The sequence below is a fragment of the Bradysia coprophila genome, unplaced genomic scaffold (assembly GCF_014529535.1).
Source record: "Bradysia coprophila strain Holo2 unplaced genomic scaffold, BU_Bcop_v1 contig_94, whole genome shotgun sequence".
In the NCBI taxonomy this organism is placed as follows: domain Eukaryota; kingdom Metazoa; phylum Arthropoda; class Insecta; order Diptera; family Sciaridae; genus Bradysia; species Bradysia coprophila.
The window spans coordinates 988355-1007125 of record NW_023504022.1 but is presented as its reverse complement, the minus strand read 5'-3'; the positions used below and the strand labels follow the sequence as shown (position 1 = coordinate 1007125).

The following is an 18771-nucleotide window of genomic DNA, read 5'->3' as shown; positions in this document are numbered from 1 at the left end:
CTTCGTAAAATGAAGGACAAATCTTGCAATAAAGTAGGAGACGACCTTCTCCAAGAATTATGGTCCAATCGTTTACCTTAACAAATTTAATCTATCTTAGCAACACTAGAAACACTAGACCTTAATTCGATACAAGCTTTAGCACAACAACCCTCGCGAGAACGATTTAGCAAAACATTTCTGCCAGCTGGAAGACAAAATCGATTCTCTTCAACAGATAATCGACCGATCTAGATCCCGCACCAGTGATGAACAGCAAAGCCGTTCTAAAAAAATTTGTTAAGAGTTAGTAGGTTCTCCGTCGTCGCTACTTACAACAACAAGAAACAGAAATTTCTTGTTTTGATATAGTTGCAAGTATCTGTGACCTTGATTGTAGTTGTATTTACTGGAAGCTTCAAAAAAGCACAGGTCGGATATTATGAACGAACTTGAAGCAAATTTCAAATTTGGAGACCAAAGTTGAAGTAAAAGTTGTCTTTTATAAAATATTGTTGTCACATCCCCAATCAACACACAAGTTGTAAGAATTTCAGCTGAAAAAAATAAAGTTAACAAGAATCTTAAACGTGGAATCGTAATCAAATTACTGGGGAAATAAATAAAACTCCTTTATTGACTCCACTGGTGAACTTTTAATTTTATTTACAAATTAAAAAATTATTTTTTTTTTAGTCGAATGCATTTTGGAAGATCTATCTTCCATCTTCAGCAACACACAACTAAATCAAAACACAAATATCAAAGTAATGCATTCGACTTAATTTTTTTTTTGCAATTAAAATTAAAGTTCACCAGTGGAATCAATAAAGCAGTTTTATTTATTTCCCCAGGAATTTCAGCTGAATTTCAACGTTTGTGTTTAAAATAATTTCAATGATTACGATTTTGTGATAAGGGTCGGTGGGGTTGCGAAAAATACTTATCTGCGTTATGTAAGATACCGGGAAGTACCGGGATTCTGACTTGTCGATCTGCTGGAAAATTGATCATTCACCGGGAAATTTTGTCAAATTTTACCGGCTACCGGGAAGTACAGCGAATTCGGATAACAGGAAAAATATTCTTTGCGTTCATGTTCGTAATACTGAAATGTGGGTTGACTTCTCGTTTATAGATACAAAAACGAAGTTTCGGCTTCGTCTAATTACTTCGCGATTTTGTGAATAAAAGTGACCCTAATTACTTCCCGCTTGTTTTACATTGCTTTTGGCGGTTTTTGGTAGGTTTTTCCACCAGCGATATTCGATGAGATTTGTTTTTAGTTTTAGTTTTTGAACTGTTTTATTAATGTAAGACGACTTATGAACTGTGATATTGTAATTGTATGATTAATGTAAAAAAATATCAGACAAAAACCTCTTAAAAGAGGAAGGGTGACGCAAGTCCTTTACTTACAAAAGTATTGATATCAGAAATGGTGACGCTCAAGGCTTTGATACGCAAAAATTGCGTCACAAATGGCACTTGCGTCTGATCTTCTGAAATCAACATAACACACAATTCATTTTGAACAAATCCAGGAAGGATATACGGTTTTTAATAGGCAGCATCACTGGACATTGTGACTTAAACAAGCATATGTACAGGCTCGGATTTTCACAAACCAAAACATGCAGGAACTGTGAGGAAGAGGACGAAACACCTATACACCTTCTGACCGGCCCTTATAAACTGTAGACGACGAAACCTTGGCATCGAGTTCATGAATCAAGGACAGATTCAATGTTCGAAACTCAAAGACATTTTCAACTTTATGAAGGAAGCGACAACACGATCAATCAATTGAGACATTATCACTACATGGCACACAAAAGAGAACCAACCGAGAGTTCTAATTGTATTCATTAATTTGTTACTGTTAAATTTATCGAAATTGTACATGTATTCAAATGATGAGCCAATAAACCATAACTAACTAAAGGACTTGCGTCACCCTTCCTCTTTTAAGAGGTTTTTGTCTGATATCAGTACTTTTGTAAGTTTTAAGGTTAAAACGACAGTTATAACATATCAAAAGTTTTTATTTAGAGACGAAGAAAACAGTTTTATATGTCCCGTAGCACAAAAGATAATACCAAAACCACATTTGAAACAGGAAAATCCAACTACCCGACCATTTTCATATTTGCCACTGTTTTCTGCTTCCAAAACACTGAGACTTTGTCGAAGACACCAACCTTAAAATTGAAACACTTTTCCAGTTTGGTCATTTCGCCCGTATTCTACTCCCAAAACTCTGAGATTTTGCCGAAGACACCAATGCTCCATCTGCCATACATTTCGAAAAAACTCTAAAAACATAAAATTGAAACACTTTTCCAGTTTTGGTAATTTCGCCCGTATTCTACTCCCAAAACTCTGAGACTTTGCCGAAGAAACGAACGGTCGATGTGACATTGTTCCTGAGATAAATCTAAAAGCTGATAGTGACCAAATTTTTGCATATACTGCCATATTCTACTCCAAAACTGAAAGAAAAAAACATTCCAATTTCATCTCCAACCTTCATATCATAACATATCGAGAAACACATACAAATACTTACACACACACATAAAACGTTCATTTTATATTTAGATATATGGGGCTTGTATGGGAACTTCCGAAAGCCCTAGCCCTAACAAGATCATGTCGACCCAAATTTTTTTTGCCTCTTTGGATCATGCCCAGAAACTACTCCCAAAATTTCAGCAAAATCGTAGGCGCCGTTCTCGAGATAGATTCCACAAGCAAACAAACAAACAAACAAGCAAAGGTTAGTAAAATTCATCATTTCAGAATGGGTCTAGATTTTGAAATGCAATGTCTCAGCCAATTTTGAATCTTATGAGACGTGCTCGTTGAACTCGTATTGACGCCCAGAATACGATTATCATACTTTAAGAGTCGTGGGAGCCAAGGGGGAAAAGTCAAAAAGTTGCTGCATATATGTCCCTTAGTCCCTTTTTTTATTTTTATTTTTTGTAGTGTGGACTTGCGTCACGCCTGCTTGCCTGCTTACTAACGTGCAGACATCGGCAAGCCTCGACTTCTTCGTGACAAGTGTGTACTCAAATTAAACTTCTAGTTAAGTAATTTTGACATCCGAACACCGCGCGTATGTGACAAATGTTATTATTCAGCCAATTTTTCGGCGGTGTAAATAAATTCAATTCAATTTACAAAAATATTTTTATTACATAAAATCACCAAAAATGTAACTTAAAATAGACAGAAAAGCAAGAGTTATATGGAAAAGGGAAATAAAATAAATAAATAATTATTGATCTCTATGAGCATTCAGTTTCTTTTCGCACAATTTCTTAATGTGTTGCTGGTTGGTCTGTTCCGCTTTGCGTAGCACCTTTCTCACATCGTTGTATCGGTTGTACTGTACCGCCAGCAGATAGGCTGACTTCAATTGTCCACCAGCTATGTGACAGCTAATTTTAATGCCAATATCAGTGACATGTCGAAGCAGCAACTCAATCGGCTGGCCTATCAATTGTTTTATCGGAGCGTTTAGCTGAAGCGACGCAACGGCCGTGTGCACGGCTAACGATATGATTTCGTCGCATAGGGCTTCATTACTGTCGCTGTCACTTTTGATGTTCTCGATTAGTGTTTCGACATTGTCCAATCGACTTTGGCCAGAGAGGTATTTGGCCGTGATGCCATATACCTTTATCGGGCTCAGGTTGAAATCTTGGATTATTCGAAATGCCTGAGGAAAGGTAAAAAGGATTACTTCTTATTTTTTTGTAGTTAAAACGGATAATATATGTCAAAAAGGGTTCAGTTTATGAATGTCAAATGTCCAGGAAGTAGTTAATTCAGGATTATGAATAGACGCTGCATCGGCAGATCCGTCATGGATTAACGTACACAGAGAAAAATGTCGGATTAAATGTTTAATCTACGGAAAGATTACAAATATTTTAAATATTTCGAAAGACCGAAAATTAAATCTTTCGATAGATTGCGTTTCGGGTTAAAATGGCTAAAATTGATAGTAGCGATGAGAAATGAAGTTCAATATAAAACATTTTTTTGCACATAAATCGAATAAATCTCATCCGATTTTGCTAGATTTAGTTTTTTATGGAAGGTAATTGAATGCCCAATAGAATGATGGCAAAATGATAGAATGATGGCATCCGATTTTGCTAGAGTTTGTTTCATTTGAGAGAATGGCTCAGTCGCAGCAAACGCTCCGACTGTTCTAATGCCTTGTTTCATTGCGGATTCGTCATCTATGAACATAACCAAATGCTTTGCCCTTACTGTCTGCTTCCAATTCGACGTGTTACAAACGGCATATTAATCTTATAAGCCCACAGTACTTCGTACGGGTAGGTTCTGAAAAGGCGTTGACTGAGTTTAATATGGTGAATGAGCTACAATGAATATATCAACAGGATCCAAGACAACATCAAGAATGATCCAGCGGAATTCTGAAAAATTTGCCAAAATCAACGGTGGAATCGAGCAGTACCTAAATGAAATGCAATTTGGTGAAAGTGTCGGGAAATCGATGAGTAAAATAGGGAACTTGTTCGCGGCATATTTTGAATGTTAGAGATGACGAACCGGGGGAATTCGAAAACATTTACGTGGAGTGTAGTGAATCAGTGAACATGCAAATCTCATTATGACATTGAAAGTGCAATTCAGAAACTGAAGTGGACGAGTGGAGCAGATGAAATTATACCTCTCGTGATTAAATCTGGTTGTTGTTCATACCAAAAATCGTGCGACGAAGGAAAGATAGTCGAAACAATGAAGATATCACGTGACGTGTGGTGCAAGTCTTAAAAAGGAAAGGCAACATGGATTCAGGAGTAAACGATCGGTAGTCACGAATTTACTGAATCTATCATTGGCATATGATGCGTTTGAAGACCGTTTTCAGTTGGATTTGATTATACGGAGATTTCAAGGTAGCATTCCATTCAGTTTAGATTCGAGGGCTGATGTTGAAGTTTGCAAAGTTTGATATCGGCAAAAAAAAATCGGCGAAATGGTTGTGCCAACATTTCAAGGGACGGTCAAATAAAATTTGGCAAATTAGGTCAATGACGATAAATTTCGATATATCTTTTGTGGCAGTGATCGGCTTAATTTGAACCAATTGTGGTAATTATTGGTAATTTCGTTTGATTCGGGTTATTATTGATACGTTCGATGTGATCAGATGATAGTTTCAAGAATTTGAGATTAGGTCTTGGAACTCTTGCAATTTTCAACTTCCATCGGTTTTTAGCCCCGTACGAAGTACAAAGGGGCTTATAGGATTACGATGCCGTGTGTAATTGATGGAATTCGAAGCAGACGGTAAGGGCAAAGTGTTTGCCTATGTTCATAGATGACGAATCCGCAATAAAAATTTTGTCTGTCCGCCTGTCCGTCTGTCCGTCACGTCGATATCTTGAGTAAATCAAATTCGATTTCAAAAATTTGTTTTTTCCCTGAAAGATAGTCGAAATAGTGAGGCTAAGTTCGAAGATGGGCATATTCGGGTCGGCCCTTCGTGAGTTAGGGCCACCTAAGTGATTTAAGGTCTTTTGGTGATATTTATGGCAAAATAAACGATGGAAATGTAAATGACACGGCATATGATAGGTATTGTCAATACTAATTCAGGAAAAAAAGTTATTTTAAATCGGGTGAGTGGACCGTGAGTTAGGGCCTTAGAAGTGAAAAGCTACTAGGGCCCTATGTGTATTTTACATAGAACTCGAGTAAATTTCATTCGTTTTTCGTAATTTTTGTGTCATTTGGAAGGTAATCAAAGGCCGAATAGAATGTAGTTGAAAAAAAATTAAATTTGGATCCTCGGACTGAGGCCGATACTAGGCCCTATGTGTATTTATACTCAATAAATTAAAATTTTAGGGCTATTTGAAATTTTTGTTTCATTTGAAAGGAACGTCGTACGGGGCTGCGTAATTGCGCTATGCGCAATTTCTAAGATGTACACATTACATAATAATTTTACTTTAACTACATTAACCGGCGCAATAGGCTTACGGTCAAAGTAGGGTGACAGACGCACTAGGGTCACGTACGCAATAGATATACGGATTTGTACGGGGCTCAGTCGCAGCAAACGCTCCGACTGTTCTGATGGCTCGTTTTTGGGGTGAAACTAAGTTGTCCTCCCTGGATCTTGTCAAATCAGAGATACACAAACGATGGAGAAAAATTTACCAACTTACTAATAAACGACGAATTCTATAGTTTCGCATTGCTTTAGTTCGAGTTTCGTGCCGTCGACAAAGCTCTCCACCAAGACCGGCGACTTGTTTCTATGACAGATAACATTAAAGCGTTTTGAAACGATTGATTTTATGTTTTTGACATGATGGGCCTAAATACGTTGTGGGTAGCATGTGGAAATTCACATCTACGATATTTGATCAATTACGTAATTGGACTTAGTCAGTTTTAAAATTCCTAGCTGGTATTACGGCTTGAAGAAAACCTTTACAAACATCCACACAACAATGTTTACAAATCCTTGACACAAAATATTTTTGTAATTTCCCAAGACTAGTCGATAACGACCAACGTTTACAAAATGCTCTTGCTTAAATCACACCTAAAACATTTGCAAATGTGTTGTATTAAGAAGAGACAAAATAATTAGGTCGTTGCCCGACCCGAAGGAGAAGACTGAATTCCGACTCGTCAAAATAAAAATTTGGAACCTCATACGTACAGTGCTTTACGTGAATAGACAATGTAAATGCCACAAAATGTCATTTACATTGCCGTAGCGCGTAAAGGTTAATTATCGCGCAGGCATGATACCACCGCTTCATAAAAGTACCAAATTCACTTACCAATCCGAATCCGGCATTGATATTACTGCCAGCGATAATAGTCAGCACAGCCAATTGAATTTTCTCCTGTAATGTTCCAAACAGTGTCGGTATCTTGCTGAATTCAGCCGATATTTTCGCCAGCAATGCCATCGTATCGCATCCATTCTGTTCGCATATCGATAGGAATTTTGTGACCTCAATTTGCCGCAAAATCGTATTGATGTGACTGTTCAGCGTGCGCGAATCCATTTTCATCAGAATCGATTGCTCGTATTCGAAAGCGGGAATGCTGGGTATCTCTTCCCACTGACACAGTTCAAGCTCCATTTGCAAATGCTTTTGCGCGTTGATCAAATGGAACGTGTTGTTTTGCAGCTCCACATACGTTGAACAGTTCATCGAGTAAAATTTTACGCATGTCATGCTCGCTCGTACCGGGTCCTTGAGCAGAACTTGCAAATGGTAGAGGGAATTGAGCAAGGCTTTGGGTTCCAGGTAACAGCACGTTTTGATGATCACATCTTTCCAGATCAACAGGGTGTTGTCCATGGTCATCAACAAGTTGATGATGGTGTCAACTTTACCGGCTTTTAGGAACGGCAAAAAAATTAGATTGATAAAGGAGTCGGAATCCACATTTTCATAGAGGAAATATTTTAACGCCGTCGCCAGTCGATCGTTTTTAATCAGAAAGGCCAATATGCTGTTGTGACTACCGTATCGCGTCAGATAGTACAAACATTCGTCGTACAACCGCGAACTTTTAATCGCCTGTCTACTGTTCGTCGATTCATCGGCAGACGAATTTTTTCCACTTCTACTGCCATGGTAGATCCCGCGGGCAATATTTTTCAAGTTCGTCAACGTGTGCATTACATTCAATGCAGGTTCATGGAGCGGAATCTTTTCCCGTTTCTTTGAAAGATTCGATGCGAGCGACGTGTTCGAGTCTTTAATGACGCTCGCTCTGGCGATCACTTCTGGTTGATGGGTACGACATGTCAATTCCAAGGTGCTGATAATTTCGTCCAAAAGCGGCGGACTTTTGGTTGGCCGCTTGATTTTCGGTGAATCGTTCCATTCGGATAGGTCGCCTGTACTTTCTTGCAGTATCAGCGATGTTAGGTGTGATGTTTCGTCGTCGGTGCCAGTTTTTGCCAGGCAATGAGAAAATTTTTCGCGAGCTGAAAAGAAAAATTGTCGGATTTACCTTCGGTGGAAGTAAGCCGACTTTTTCGAAATTCGTGGCCCACAAATTTTATCCAAAGCAGGCCCGTGCTCACCTATCAGTTGTTATGATCGCTAGAATTATTGCCAGTGAACTTACCTGTATCAAAGCAGCCTGCTCGAAGACATGCAATAGCCCAAGCAGCCACTGTTCCTATTGTCGATAAGCCACATTTCAAGGACAATTCAAATGCCAACGGCCATTTTTCGGCTAAAATCAACGAATCTCTCAATGTGCGAAATGATGAACTATTCGGGGGTTCCGGTGGCATCAGCGACTCACAACCATGATGGACGATTGACTGGATTATTTCACCGTGGTCGCGTATCGTATCGCATTCCGGCGGACCGCCTCGAACCTAAAATTTTAACGGAAAAAATAAAATGAATGTGCTTTAACGCTGCTGTGATGCAACAGAACCACAAACCTTTGCAGCTAAAGCCAAGCAATGCATCATGCGAGTTACTAGGGCGTAATCGATTTCCGGATTCGGATAACCGGGTTGAATTGGTCGCAGCAACGATTCGAATTTTTGGCAATGATGCAGCAAGAAATTCACACAATCTGCATCGGAGGAGTAGAACTGTAGAATGCTCAGGCAGAGCGACACACTCGGCGCATATTCGAAGCAGAATTCTTCACGCAGTAAATTGTCGTGTTTTTTATTGCCGCTAAATTGCCATATAGCGACGACTGCATCACGAACTTTTCCGTTGACTGTGGCAGTCGTAGGTAAGCTTTGAATTGAAGACTTTTTCTGGTTGAAGTTCTGCATTTGCTTATAGCAATCGTCACAAGATCGGACATGGACATCATCATATAATTCGGGTATTTCGATTCGTTTCTTGGAGCACACGTGACACACGACTCGACCGCAGCGTCGACAATGGTGTCGGCGACAGAGCATTGTAAAAGCGGATCGGCGACAGCACATGCAATGTGAAGCATCTTCGTCTTTGACCCAAAGTGAGCGATAGGGTGCTACCTTTTTAATGATCAAAGTTATTTAAATGGCGTCTTAGCCATGCACTGCAGGTGCAAGTCAATCTGTTTAAGTACGACAGAAAGATCAATAGATCATCTTCAAGTTACGTCACTTAAGTTTTGTTAAATGTTTCGTTCACTTCTATGATTTTGATGGATGTAGATGGCTCTTTAAATGTACTTGAAGATGATCCATCGGTTTTACGCCGCACTCGTAACGAATTGATATCGACTAGAACTGTCAACGACTTTCGCATACAAAACTGGTAAACTTACCTTAGGCATTACAAACGAGCCGCAAAGTGAATCTAGACTGGACATTGAATGGGTCAACATATCGTTACTGCAGTGCGAATGTGTTTCACTGACGCGAAAGTCCAGTGCTTTCGATGCATAGGTTTTGAGCAGCGAGTCAATGCAATGGTTGCTGAGCGAATGCTCCCTGTGACTAAAGTCATTCTTAGGTGAGGAGATTTGAAAGTCCGGATCGCTACTATTTTTCGCATCGTATGAACCGTTCCTACGATCTAGGCAGTATGTGCATGGTGACTGACTGATGATGGGTTTAATGCTGGATAGGAACGCTGACATGGCTTCGTGCCGGGAATTCATCAAACATTGTTCGATGATCATGAGTGGTGTGTTGAACAGCCCCCAATTTGTATTTTGCTCTTCTTCTGTCATTTGACCGAATATTTTCAACGAAATTCGAAATCGACGATAGGTGAACGCTTGCAATGAGTGAGCTGTGAGAAAGTCGACAATGTACTCTAGTGATTCTAAGCTTCGCAATTCAGTCAGGAGAGTGTCATAGAATTGCAGGACGGCGTTCAGTGGAAGCGTTTCAACGACCTTGAACATCATTCTATTCAGTTTCGAGGCGGCCAAAATTATGTCGCTGAAAATTTTCGAAAAAACCGGAAATTTTCTCGGACATTCGGCCAACGGATGCATTTTCAACCAAGCCAAACATAAATTGAATTCTCCCGCACCCGTCAAACACTTTAAAATTGACTCCGACGAATGGATGCTCAGTTCTCTGCTTTCCACCCAATTAGCGCAACACATTCTGTCTGCCACAGCTTCATAGATTCGAATGTTTTGCAACCATTCGTGCAGCTTGACTTTGAACGATTCTTCCAACTTCAAAACGTTTTTATTCAAAAGAATCGATTGAATGAGCCGTTTTACCATGTTACTAGATTCGATGGATAGAATGTTTTCCAACAAATGTTTCGATTTAACATTCACGTCGTTTATGCACTCAATCAAATCACAGATGGTGTTATTGCTGCTACCGCTTTCATTTTTTAGTAACAGTTTTGCTATCAGTACATCGTGGAGAGTCTTCAGTCGGTTCCCCTTGATCCAAAGTGATCGATCACTGCAGTTTTGAATGATAAGGTTGGCATTTCTGTAAAAGTGTTGGAAGCAATTAGTAACCTATTTTGAACGCCCACGTTGATGTAGGTTACTGGTTTTTCATGCCTTGGGCATAAATTTCGTGTAATTTAGGCCCTCAGCATGAAAAGTTGTATACGCATCTGTTCTGGACGGCTGATTTTAGACAATTTCGCTTCGTTCGGGCTACAACACGCGAGATTGCCTAAAATCTACCGTCCATAACAGATGCGTAAATAATAGATTGTGGATCGAGCACTATTTCACAGGATTCTCAATGATTGACGCTTTCGGCAAGTCGGTCACTTCTGTCACTTCATCGAACAAAATTTTCATGGAGAATGTGATCGAAAATTTAATTTCCTTACAAATGATTTTGATTTTTAAATTTCGTATCTCAAAAGACCGACTCGAAGGCAGCGCCATCGCTGATTTTTGCGGTAGTGACGATAACAATTTCCACAATCTATTATTGTCATTAAAATAATCCTAAGCAAAGCCTAGTAGTTATATATAGAGATTAGGGTGCAGCGGTTTTTACAAAATGTCTTATTTCTCTTAAGGCTCAGCCCAGCCGGAAATCCACTCATGAGTCCAACATTGATCATGTACGACCTAGATTTCACAAAATCGATCATTGGGAACTTCGAAGCGTATTTTCTGATTTTGACTTAACAGCAAGGGAATTAATTTGGATGAAAAACTATTGTAAAAATGAACCGAACAAAAATTTGTGAGATTTACAGAAAATGCTGATTTTTTCATCTCGCCGTTCATTGAAAAACTTGTCGTTTTGTCTAACCATTTATTAAACTCGTCGTTTCTTCTAGAATTCGCCGTTAACGGTGGGGTTGAACAAAACTTAAATAGAGTCGGGACACCACCTCTGATTTTTTTTTCATGTTCTGGTTGAGGGATTTGATTACTACACGAAACTGTATTCAGTTTGCGGATCTGTCCAGCCGTTTCGGAGAACCGGCACACGTGGCCGTGCGGGACCCACGAGATAATTTAAATGCAGATTGTTATAGCAACGGATAGAGGGACTAATTGTAAGTTAATTCGTGTCAAAATTGTTTCTCTCAACAACCTGGCCACGGAGCAACAGCCAGCTAGGTGTCCCGACTCTATTTAAGTTTTGTTCAACCCCATCGTGCGTTTCTTCTGAAAAATTAAAAAAAACACGAATTTTAGAAGAAACTGCGAGTTTTAGAAGAAACAGTGTTCTCACCCACAACGTTTTGACGAGTTTTAGAAGAAACGGCAAATTTTGGAAGAAAATTTCAGAAGAAATTGCCAAAAACTCGCCGCTTATTCTAGAATTCGCCTTTGTCGCCGTTTCACAAGTGGCTGAAACTTCTGCATAATGCGAAAGTAGTCGAAATCCGTTCAAATTTAGCTGACCTACAAGCAAAAACTGCTTAGCGCCCTGAACCTGGTTCACACCAAGGGCTCGTCAACTGTTATGTGAGAGAAAAACAGGTAAGACAATTGAAATTTTCAGATTTCGGTCGTCGCTTCGGGGTTCAATTCTTGTCTAGAAACAAAAAAAGTTGATTCTGCTAAAAAAATAGGTCCGATTTCGGTAAGCTGTTTTTCAAAACAATCCATCGGAGTATTGAAAAGAATTTTTCATGTGAAGACCACGATCTGACACTGACTGACGACTAACGAAAAATTAGACGAAAAACTCACCCGTAACTTCCGCTGTTGATCAGATACTTTTCCAATTTGTCCATATCGATTGTGTCATAGTTCAACGCTGAAAGCAATAAACTATTGTCATACATCACAGCAACCGTTTTAACCTCATCCACAGCCATGAAACTCTTCAAATATTTTTGTTCGTACACAGCCTTTCCATTTAACACACAATCGAACTCTTGAATCAAATGCGCAACCAAATAATTATTTTTCCTAACAAAATTGAACACTTCACTGTTGAGGCGATAGAACGGTTTTTCAATCGAGTTACCGGCGGACAGTTTATCGTTCCGTAAATTTTCTATAAAACTATCAGTCACAGCACTGTCGCTCGGTTCACAGTACGGTATCACTGGTATCATGTTCAGACACGAAACGTACACAAAGTTCACGTTCAAATTTTCAACAATTTCAACAATATCAAATGGAGATTTAGCGCTCAAGAACACAATATCGCCAATCACTGCCGTCACATCCACTTCCATTGCATCCAAAGGCATTGCGTCGCTATTCGTTGGATGCATCCTCAGCAATTCTATTAAATTCACCACGAAATTGTAGCAACGTTGGAAATAGTTCACGTCGCCGCGCATTCTTTCCATTGGTTTCAGCAGATCTTTCCACTTTGCCACCGAATCGATATCGTTCACCGTAAGACATTGTAAGCTCTTCATTACATCTTCGCCATTCAAGTTCACTTTCAAGTCGACCGGTATTAGAACATAGCTTTCTTTGCACATGAGTTCTCGTACGCCGAAATTGTCGCCGCGAATCGACTGGTAGAGTTGCAAACATTCGCAAATATTTTTGGTGAATTTCAAGTAGCCGAAGGTGATGTTGTCCTCGTCCAACCAACGTGGATCGACCCATAACTTGTTCAGCATATTGAAAATGTTGAAACACATCTCGTAGCTGTTGGTGAGGCTGAAATGTTGTCACAATAATGTTGGTATCAGTCAAAAAACACTCAAAGAGTAAAAGTGACGCAAGTCCCTGGGCATGCTTCCAAAACAACTGATATCGCTGTAGGTGACGCATTCTGCGCTTGTACGCAAAAATTGTCAAAGCAAAAATTAAGCCAAAAAAATTCTAGAAGAAAAATGTTACCAAAAAAATTTTGCGTCACAAAGTGGCAGATGATTCGGCTACTTTTCATTTGTACATTCTTTCAGGACGTATTTTTCCCTATTTAAACAATTTTCGTAATATTACGTTCCTCAACATCTGCCACTTGTGACGCAAAATTTTTTTGGGAAAATTTTTCATCTAGAATTTTTTTGGCATAATTTTTGCTTTAACAATTTTTACGTACAAGCACAGAATGCGTCACCTACAGCGATATCAGTTGTTTTGGAAGTATGCCCAGGGACTTGCGTCACTTTTACTCTTTGAGTGTTTTTGACTGATATCAGTTGTTAGGTTTGATTTTCTATTATGTTATTTGGTCGCAAATTATATCCTCTATATTTTCCATTCGAAAACGCGAAAACCGCGAAATTTCGCGAACACACTTTTTCCCAAAAAGCAATAACCGTTACACACTTTATTAATTACAAAAGTACTCATGAAATGAATCCATAAAAATCTCGATGATTATCTCATTTTCCTTTAAAATGGTTTTCATAAAAAAATTTGAAAAATTTTGAACATTTTAAAAAAATTTAAAACATTTTGAAAATTTTGAAACATTTAAAAAATTTTAAAAATTTTTAAAAATTCGCAAAATTTCAAAAATTTGAAAAAATTTAAAAAAATTCAAAAATTTAAAAAATTTAAAAAAATTTAAAAAATTTAAAAAAATTTAAAAAATTTGAAAAATTTAAAAAATAATAAATTTAGAAAAAAAAAGAGGTGAGCAGATCCCCATTTTTTTTTTCTGAAATGTCTTAGAATGACGACTAGAATCTACTCCCAAAATTTCAAGAAATTCTAAAGAAGACTTTAGAAGATAGGAAACACGGACGGACGGACGGACTAACAAAGTAACGTAGGATTTTTTCATTTCGTTTAAAGTACTGAAATTGATCAAAATGTATGGGAATGGAGCTTCCTGGAAGATTTATTGCGTGGCCAAATTATAAGCTACAAGAACGTGTGATAGCTCGTTGAACTCGTACGGACGCCTAGTTTTTTTTAAAGCTTACTTGGAGTCATTTGGATTTGAATTGTAGAACTTCAATATTTGCTGTAATATGGTTCTGCAGTCTACGACAAAAAAAAATTGAAATTTTTTCTAGTAATAGGACTTGCGTCACGGGCGCTATGCTAACGCGCGCCCATGATTCTGTTGGTGTGGCAATTTTTTCAGCGTAAATTCTTTAAATTTGTTACATGAAATGGAGAAACCTTTTGCGTTCAGCAAAGTTACCCGTAGGTTTTTAAGTGGTTACAAAGAGACTTTATGGAATTTTATGGCTTATGAGTTCACGATTTCCAATTTTTAGACCCGTACGAAGTACTGGGGTCTTATGGGTTTACGCATACGTTTGTAACACGTCGAATTGGACTCCCTGAGTAAGGGGAAACCTATTGTGGTTGTCTAGAGATGCCAAATCCGCGAAAAAAAAATGTCCGTCTGTCCGTCTGTCCGTCTGTCTGCACGATAACTTGAGTAAAACGCATCCGATTTTGAAAATTCTTTTTTTCCCGTTTGGTAATGTCAAAAGACAGGCTAAGTTCGAAGATGAGTGATTTTGGATCGACCCCTCCCGAGCTGTGGCCCAATAAGTGCTTTACGGTTTTTCGAAGATATCTCCGGACATTTAAACGTTAAACTTGTAAGTGATACGTCAAATAAAAAGTTTATGGAAATCGGATGACCGACTCGTGAGTTAGGCCCCTTGGTGTGGAACAGGCACAGGGCGGCAAGCAGTTTTTGCTTGTAGGTCGGCCACATTTGAACATATTTCGTCTGTTTTAGCTTTATTAGATAGGTATTGACCGTACCAATCAGGGAAAAAAAAAATTATGAAATTATGTTCTCCGGAGCGTGAGCTAGGTCTCTTGGAGTGAGCTCTTATCTGGCTACTCGGAAGTACAGTGAACGTGGTGTATTTTGACAATATCTCGAGTAAATTTTGACCGAATTTCATGAATTTTTTTTGTTTGAAAGGTATTAACGAATGTAAAGCGTCGGTACTATTTCCGGTCTCCTAACAAAATGGCTGCCGGCGGCCATATTGGATTTTAGTAAAATAGAAATATCTTGGGAAAAATAATACTTAGAGAGTTTCTGTTAACATGGAAATAATTTGTTATGTGTGTGGGGTTTCAGGGATTCCATATACGGACATCTATATATACCTATATACAGCTATATTGAGCTATATACAGGCATATAGAGCTATATAATAGCATATATTTATCTGTGAAATGTTTATTTATAGGAAAATATAGGTAAATATAGCGGTATATAGCTGTTTAAATAGGAATTTATGAAATTTGTCTTCGTACGGGGCTGTCTATATTGCCTCCGGCAATTTAGTTGTATATGATAACAAGGCAAAGAGTGGAAAATGTAAGTGATTTTAAAGGGAGAATAGTTTTTCAGCAGAGAAGAAAATGAAGTAAGAGAAATGAAGAGTTTCACATTAAAGGCTTTTGATACGAATAGGTGTTTCGTACGGGTCGGCGTTAGCTATGTTCTATAATTTTTACCTGATCATCAAGTCAGCAGAAATGGACGCCAGTAGAGCGGAACCACTAAACGTTTCCAGAAACGGATACTGACGATGAAGTTTCCGCATGAGATTGCGTGTCTCGTCGCTGACATGAAATTCATTTTCCGTTGCAAATGACGTTATAATGTCTTGTGCTTGGGATGCTTCGAAGCCGATTGTGGCAGCTGCTTTCAACCGCTCCACTACACCAACATTAAGTTCGGAATCAGTCGTTTCTAAATTGCTGTATTTGTTGAAGATTGAAAGAAGTTTTTGTTTGATGGCGTTGTAGTTTTCCATGAATTGAAGCTCTGTGGATGGTAAGGAGTTTTCCAAATCGTTTGCCTGTAGAACAAAATTTTCAACCCTTTCATTTGTTTAAAATCGGTAGTGGAAATTCGTGGATTTCATAAAAATTAATAGAGGACGTTGTAGACGCTGCGATGTTATTAGCCCTAATACGTCCGTAACCCTAATACAGCTGTAACCCGTGTGTGCCCGTTACCATAATACTTCCCACCTTCCCACGAATTGCGGCACGTGTAATTTTAGTAAAAGAATTCATATTCATCTTAAAATTTGAGCGCTATTAAAAGTCCATACGAAGTACCTCTCAAATAAAACAAAAATTTACGAAGGTATTTTAGGAAACTGTAGTGACCCAGTCCCCGCTCCGGGCTACCAATGCTAGACGAAATTAACTCATTGTTACAATTTGAGACATTTGCTTAAAGCAACAAACTCAAATTAAATGTCGACGGGGGCCAGGAGGCAGGTATCCTATTCTTCAAACTTAGAGACTGCGAGTTTAGGTTTTTTCCCCAACTGAAAACGGAAAATATCTTACCTCGACAATTTCTTTGGTTGCTTCAAAGTTCCCCATGTTCAAACAAACGGTAGCCAACTGTTCCGGCGATCCGAATAATCTGCTAACCGGACACCGCCGTTCTCGGCCGGATATACTCCTATCACTGCGTTGTTCCTGTTCTGTAGAATTTACGGGCGCCCAGGGCTTATCATGAGTTGATTTACGCAATGAATTTTTCTTCCGCGTTTTCCTTCGATATGTAGATATCGACTGTTGATTACGGCGGTCTTCGTCTTCACTGCTGCCGTTCAAATTCTTTCGAACCTGGTGACGACTGAAATAATTTTGAACGTCGTCGCCGGTAATGGATGCGGATCGGCTTCCTGCCACAGTAGAGATTGAATTAAATAGCGTAGTCCTCCAATGTGCGTCATTTATGTTGCTCAGCAGTCGGAGCCTGAATTTCCCCTTCGAATTGTCGACCACTGCATGAGAATCAATAACATCGGTGGCGACATCCTTCAACAAATTTAAAATGCTGTCTAGTACGACAGCACTACAAATGAATGCGGTTTTGTCCGATCGATCTGAGTTTTTTCGCGGAAATTTTATGCTCTCGCTACCCGATTCGTCGACGATCAGGTCTATTTCAACTGGATCGCTGTTTTGGGGGATATTGTCCCAGCGAACGAAAATCAACGAGAAAGCCACTTCTAGAATGCTGGTCAACTGTTCAATGGACTGGATGCAATTGAGTAACGTTTTCACTTTGCTGAGTTTCATCACAGACGATTCAGTTAGCTCGGTAAACTGTTGATTGTCCATAATCACCTCCAGCAGCAGTTTAACGACCAAAAATTGATTATACAACTCCAGTTCCGTCAACTGATTTGCTGTTTCATTACCGAATAGGTCGAATCGTTGATTGTACTTTCTGTTCTCCTCCAGTATTGATAGCACCGATTGTGAGTCGTTTGATAAATCCACATGCTCGTATAGAATGTCGATAACATTAAACTTAGAACCATAAAATATCAACTTAATATTCGGAATATGAGAGGCAAACAATTCACTTAAAGTCAACAATCGCTGCGCTTCGTTGAACAGATTCCGTCTGAGACAATTGTTTGTGAAGTTGATTGGAAATTGGATGATTTCTTTAACCAACCGCTGGTGTTCGGTTATCGGCAGGTTCACATTACACAACAGTTGCATCAAGAAGGAGGTTCTCCGTAGCCCTTCGTTTGAAAAGTTCATTTGAAATGCATAATCCAAGTGAACCAATTTTTCAAAGAAATGCTGCCGCCCAACAAATGTTAACATAAACAAACGCCTCCTACTTGTTAGATCATCAGCAGCAAGAACACTTGTATCACAGAATTGGTCGTCGACACAAAGAAATATTTCGCGAGACTTTTCGTCATCGCCGAAAGCCATATCTAAAACCAATTTGTACTGTAAAAATGTAAAAGTATGTAACATTGCTCATTGTTTTGATGACCATTTTCCATCATAATACTAACCGTGTCACATTCTGGTAACATCAACCGTTGCTCGTCAATGATTTTCGCCATGAACTATCGCACTTTCTACAATTAAAAAAAAACGAAGATTATCACAAAATTGGATTTATCACAAAATATAAGTGACGAACATTGAATAACAAAAAAAAACAACAAAACTCAGCTGATACTGTACACGGTATTTTGGACTATGCTCATCTGTCATCGCGTGGACAGGGGAATGACATCAATAAAATGAAGAGCTTACAAAAACATCAGAATATTCAGAGAGCTGATCACAGATGGCGTTGGTGAGAATATTAAACTTAAGAAATGCGCGGGAATACATTTCAACGAAAGCTGTTAACGTTCGAATCTAATGATTTTTAGCCAACGCAATTCAAACATGAGCGATACTCTAAATAGGTTACTGAAACTGGACAGCGTATCATACAAATGTAAGACACTGTAACAGTATTTTACATGACTAAGGATAAAAAGATGAAAAGTAGAGTTTTAGTGTGAATTTTGTGGATCCGAGGCGAAGCCGAGGTCAATAAACACACGAAAACTAGACTTTTCATCTTTTTATCCTGAGTTATGTAATGGATTTTACATTCTGAGAGCATCGAAAGTAGTGCTTGATACATGAAAAGTACGGTTTTCGACGCATGTA

General features: G+C 38.8%; 1 protein-coding gene across 2 annotated transcripts; it reads right to left on the bottom strand.

Moving 5' to 3' along the window:
* Window positions 1-3160: 3160 nt before the first annotated feature.
* On the bottom strand, window positions 3161-18325 carry LOC119084789 (zinc finger FYVE domain-containing protein 26 homolog). 2 transcript variants are annotated; one of them, XM_037194854.1, is made up of 10 exons: window positions 18248-18325; window positions 18117-18182; window positions 16633-18048; window positions 15784-16130; window positions 12118-13050; window positions 9298-10435; window positions 8465-9022; window positions 8137-8395; window positions 6828-7993; window positions 3161-3706 (listed from the first exon to the last, which is right to left on the bottom strand). In XM_037194854.1, exons 2-10 carry the CDS (start codon window positions 18165-18167, stop codon window positions 3263-3265), a joined length of 6312 nt encoding a protein of 2103 aa, XP_037050749.1. In that variant the 5' UTR covers window positions 18168-18182; window positions 18248-18325; the 3' UTR covers window positions 3161-3262. The 2 variants fall into 2 exon arrangements, with proteins under 2 accessions (XP_037050749.1, XP_037050750.1); XM_037194855.1 differs by lacking the exon at window positions 18248-18325 and having other exon boundaries at window positions 18117-18197.
* Window positions 18326-18771: the final 446 nt, after the last annotated feature.

Coding starts and splice junctions, on each gene's coding strand:
- LOC119084789 (XM_037194854.1), bottom strand. CDS start 18,167: ATGGCGAAAATCATTGACGAGCAACGGTTGATGTTACCAGAATGTGAC. Junction 18,049..18,116: donor TGTTACCAGAATGTGACACG/GTTAGTATTATG, acceptor ACATTTTTACAG/TACAAATTGGTTTTAGATAT. Junction 10,436..12,117: donor ATCAACAGCGGAAGTTACGG/GTGAGTTTTTCG, acceptor ACACTTTTACAG/AAATGCCAACCTTATCATTC.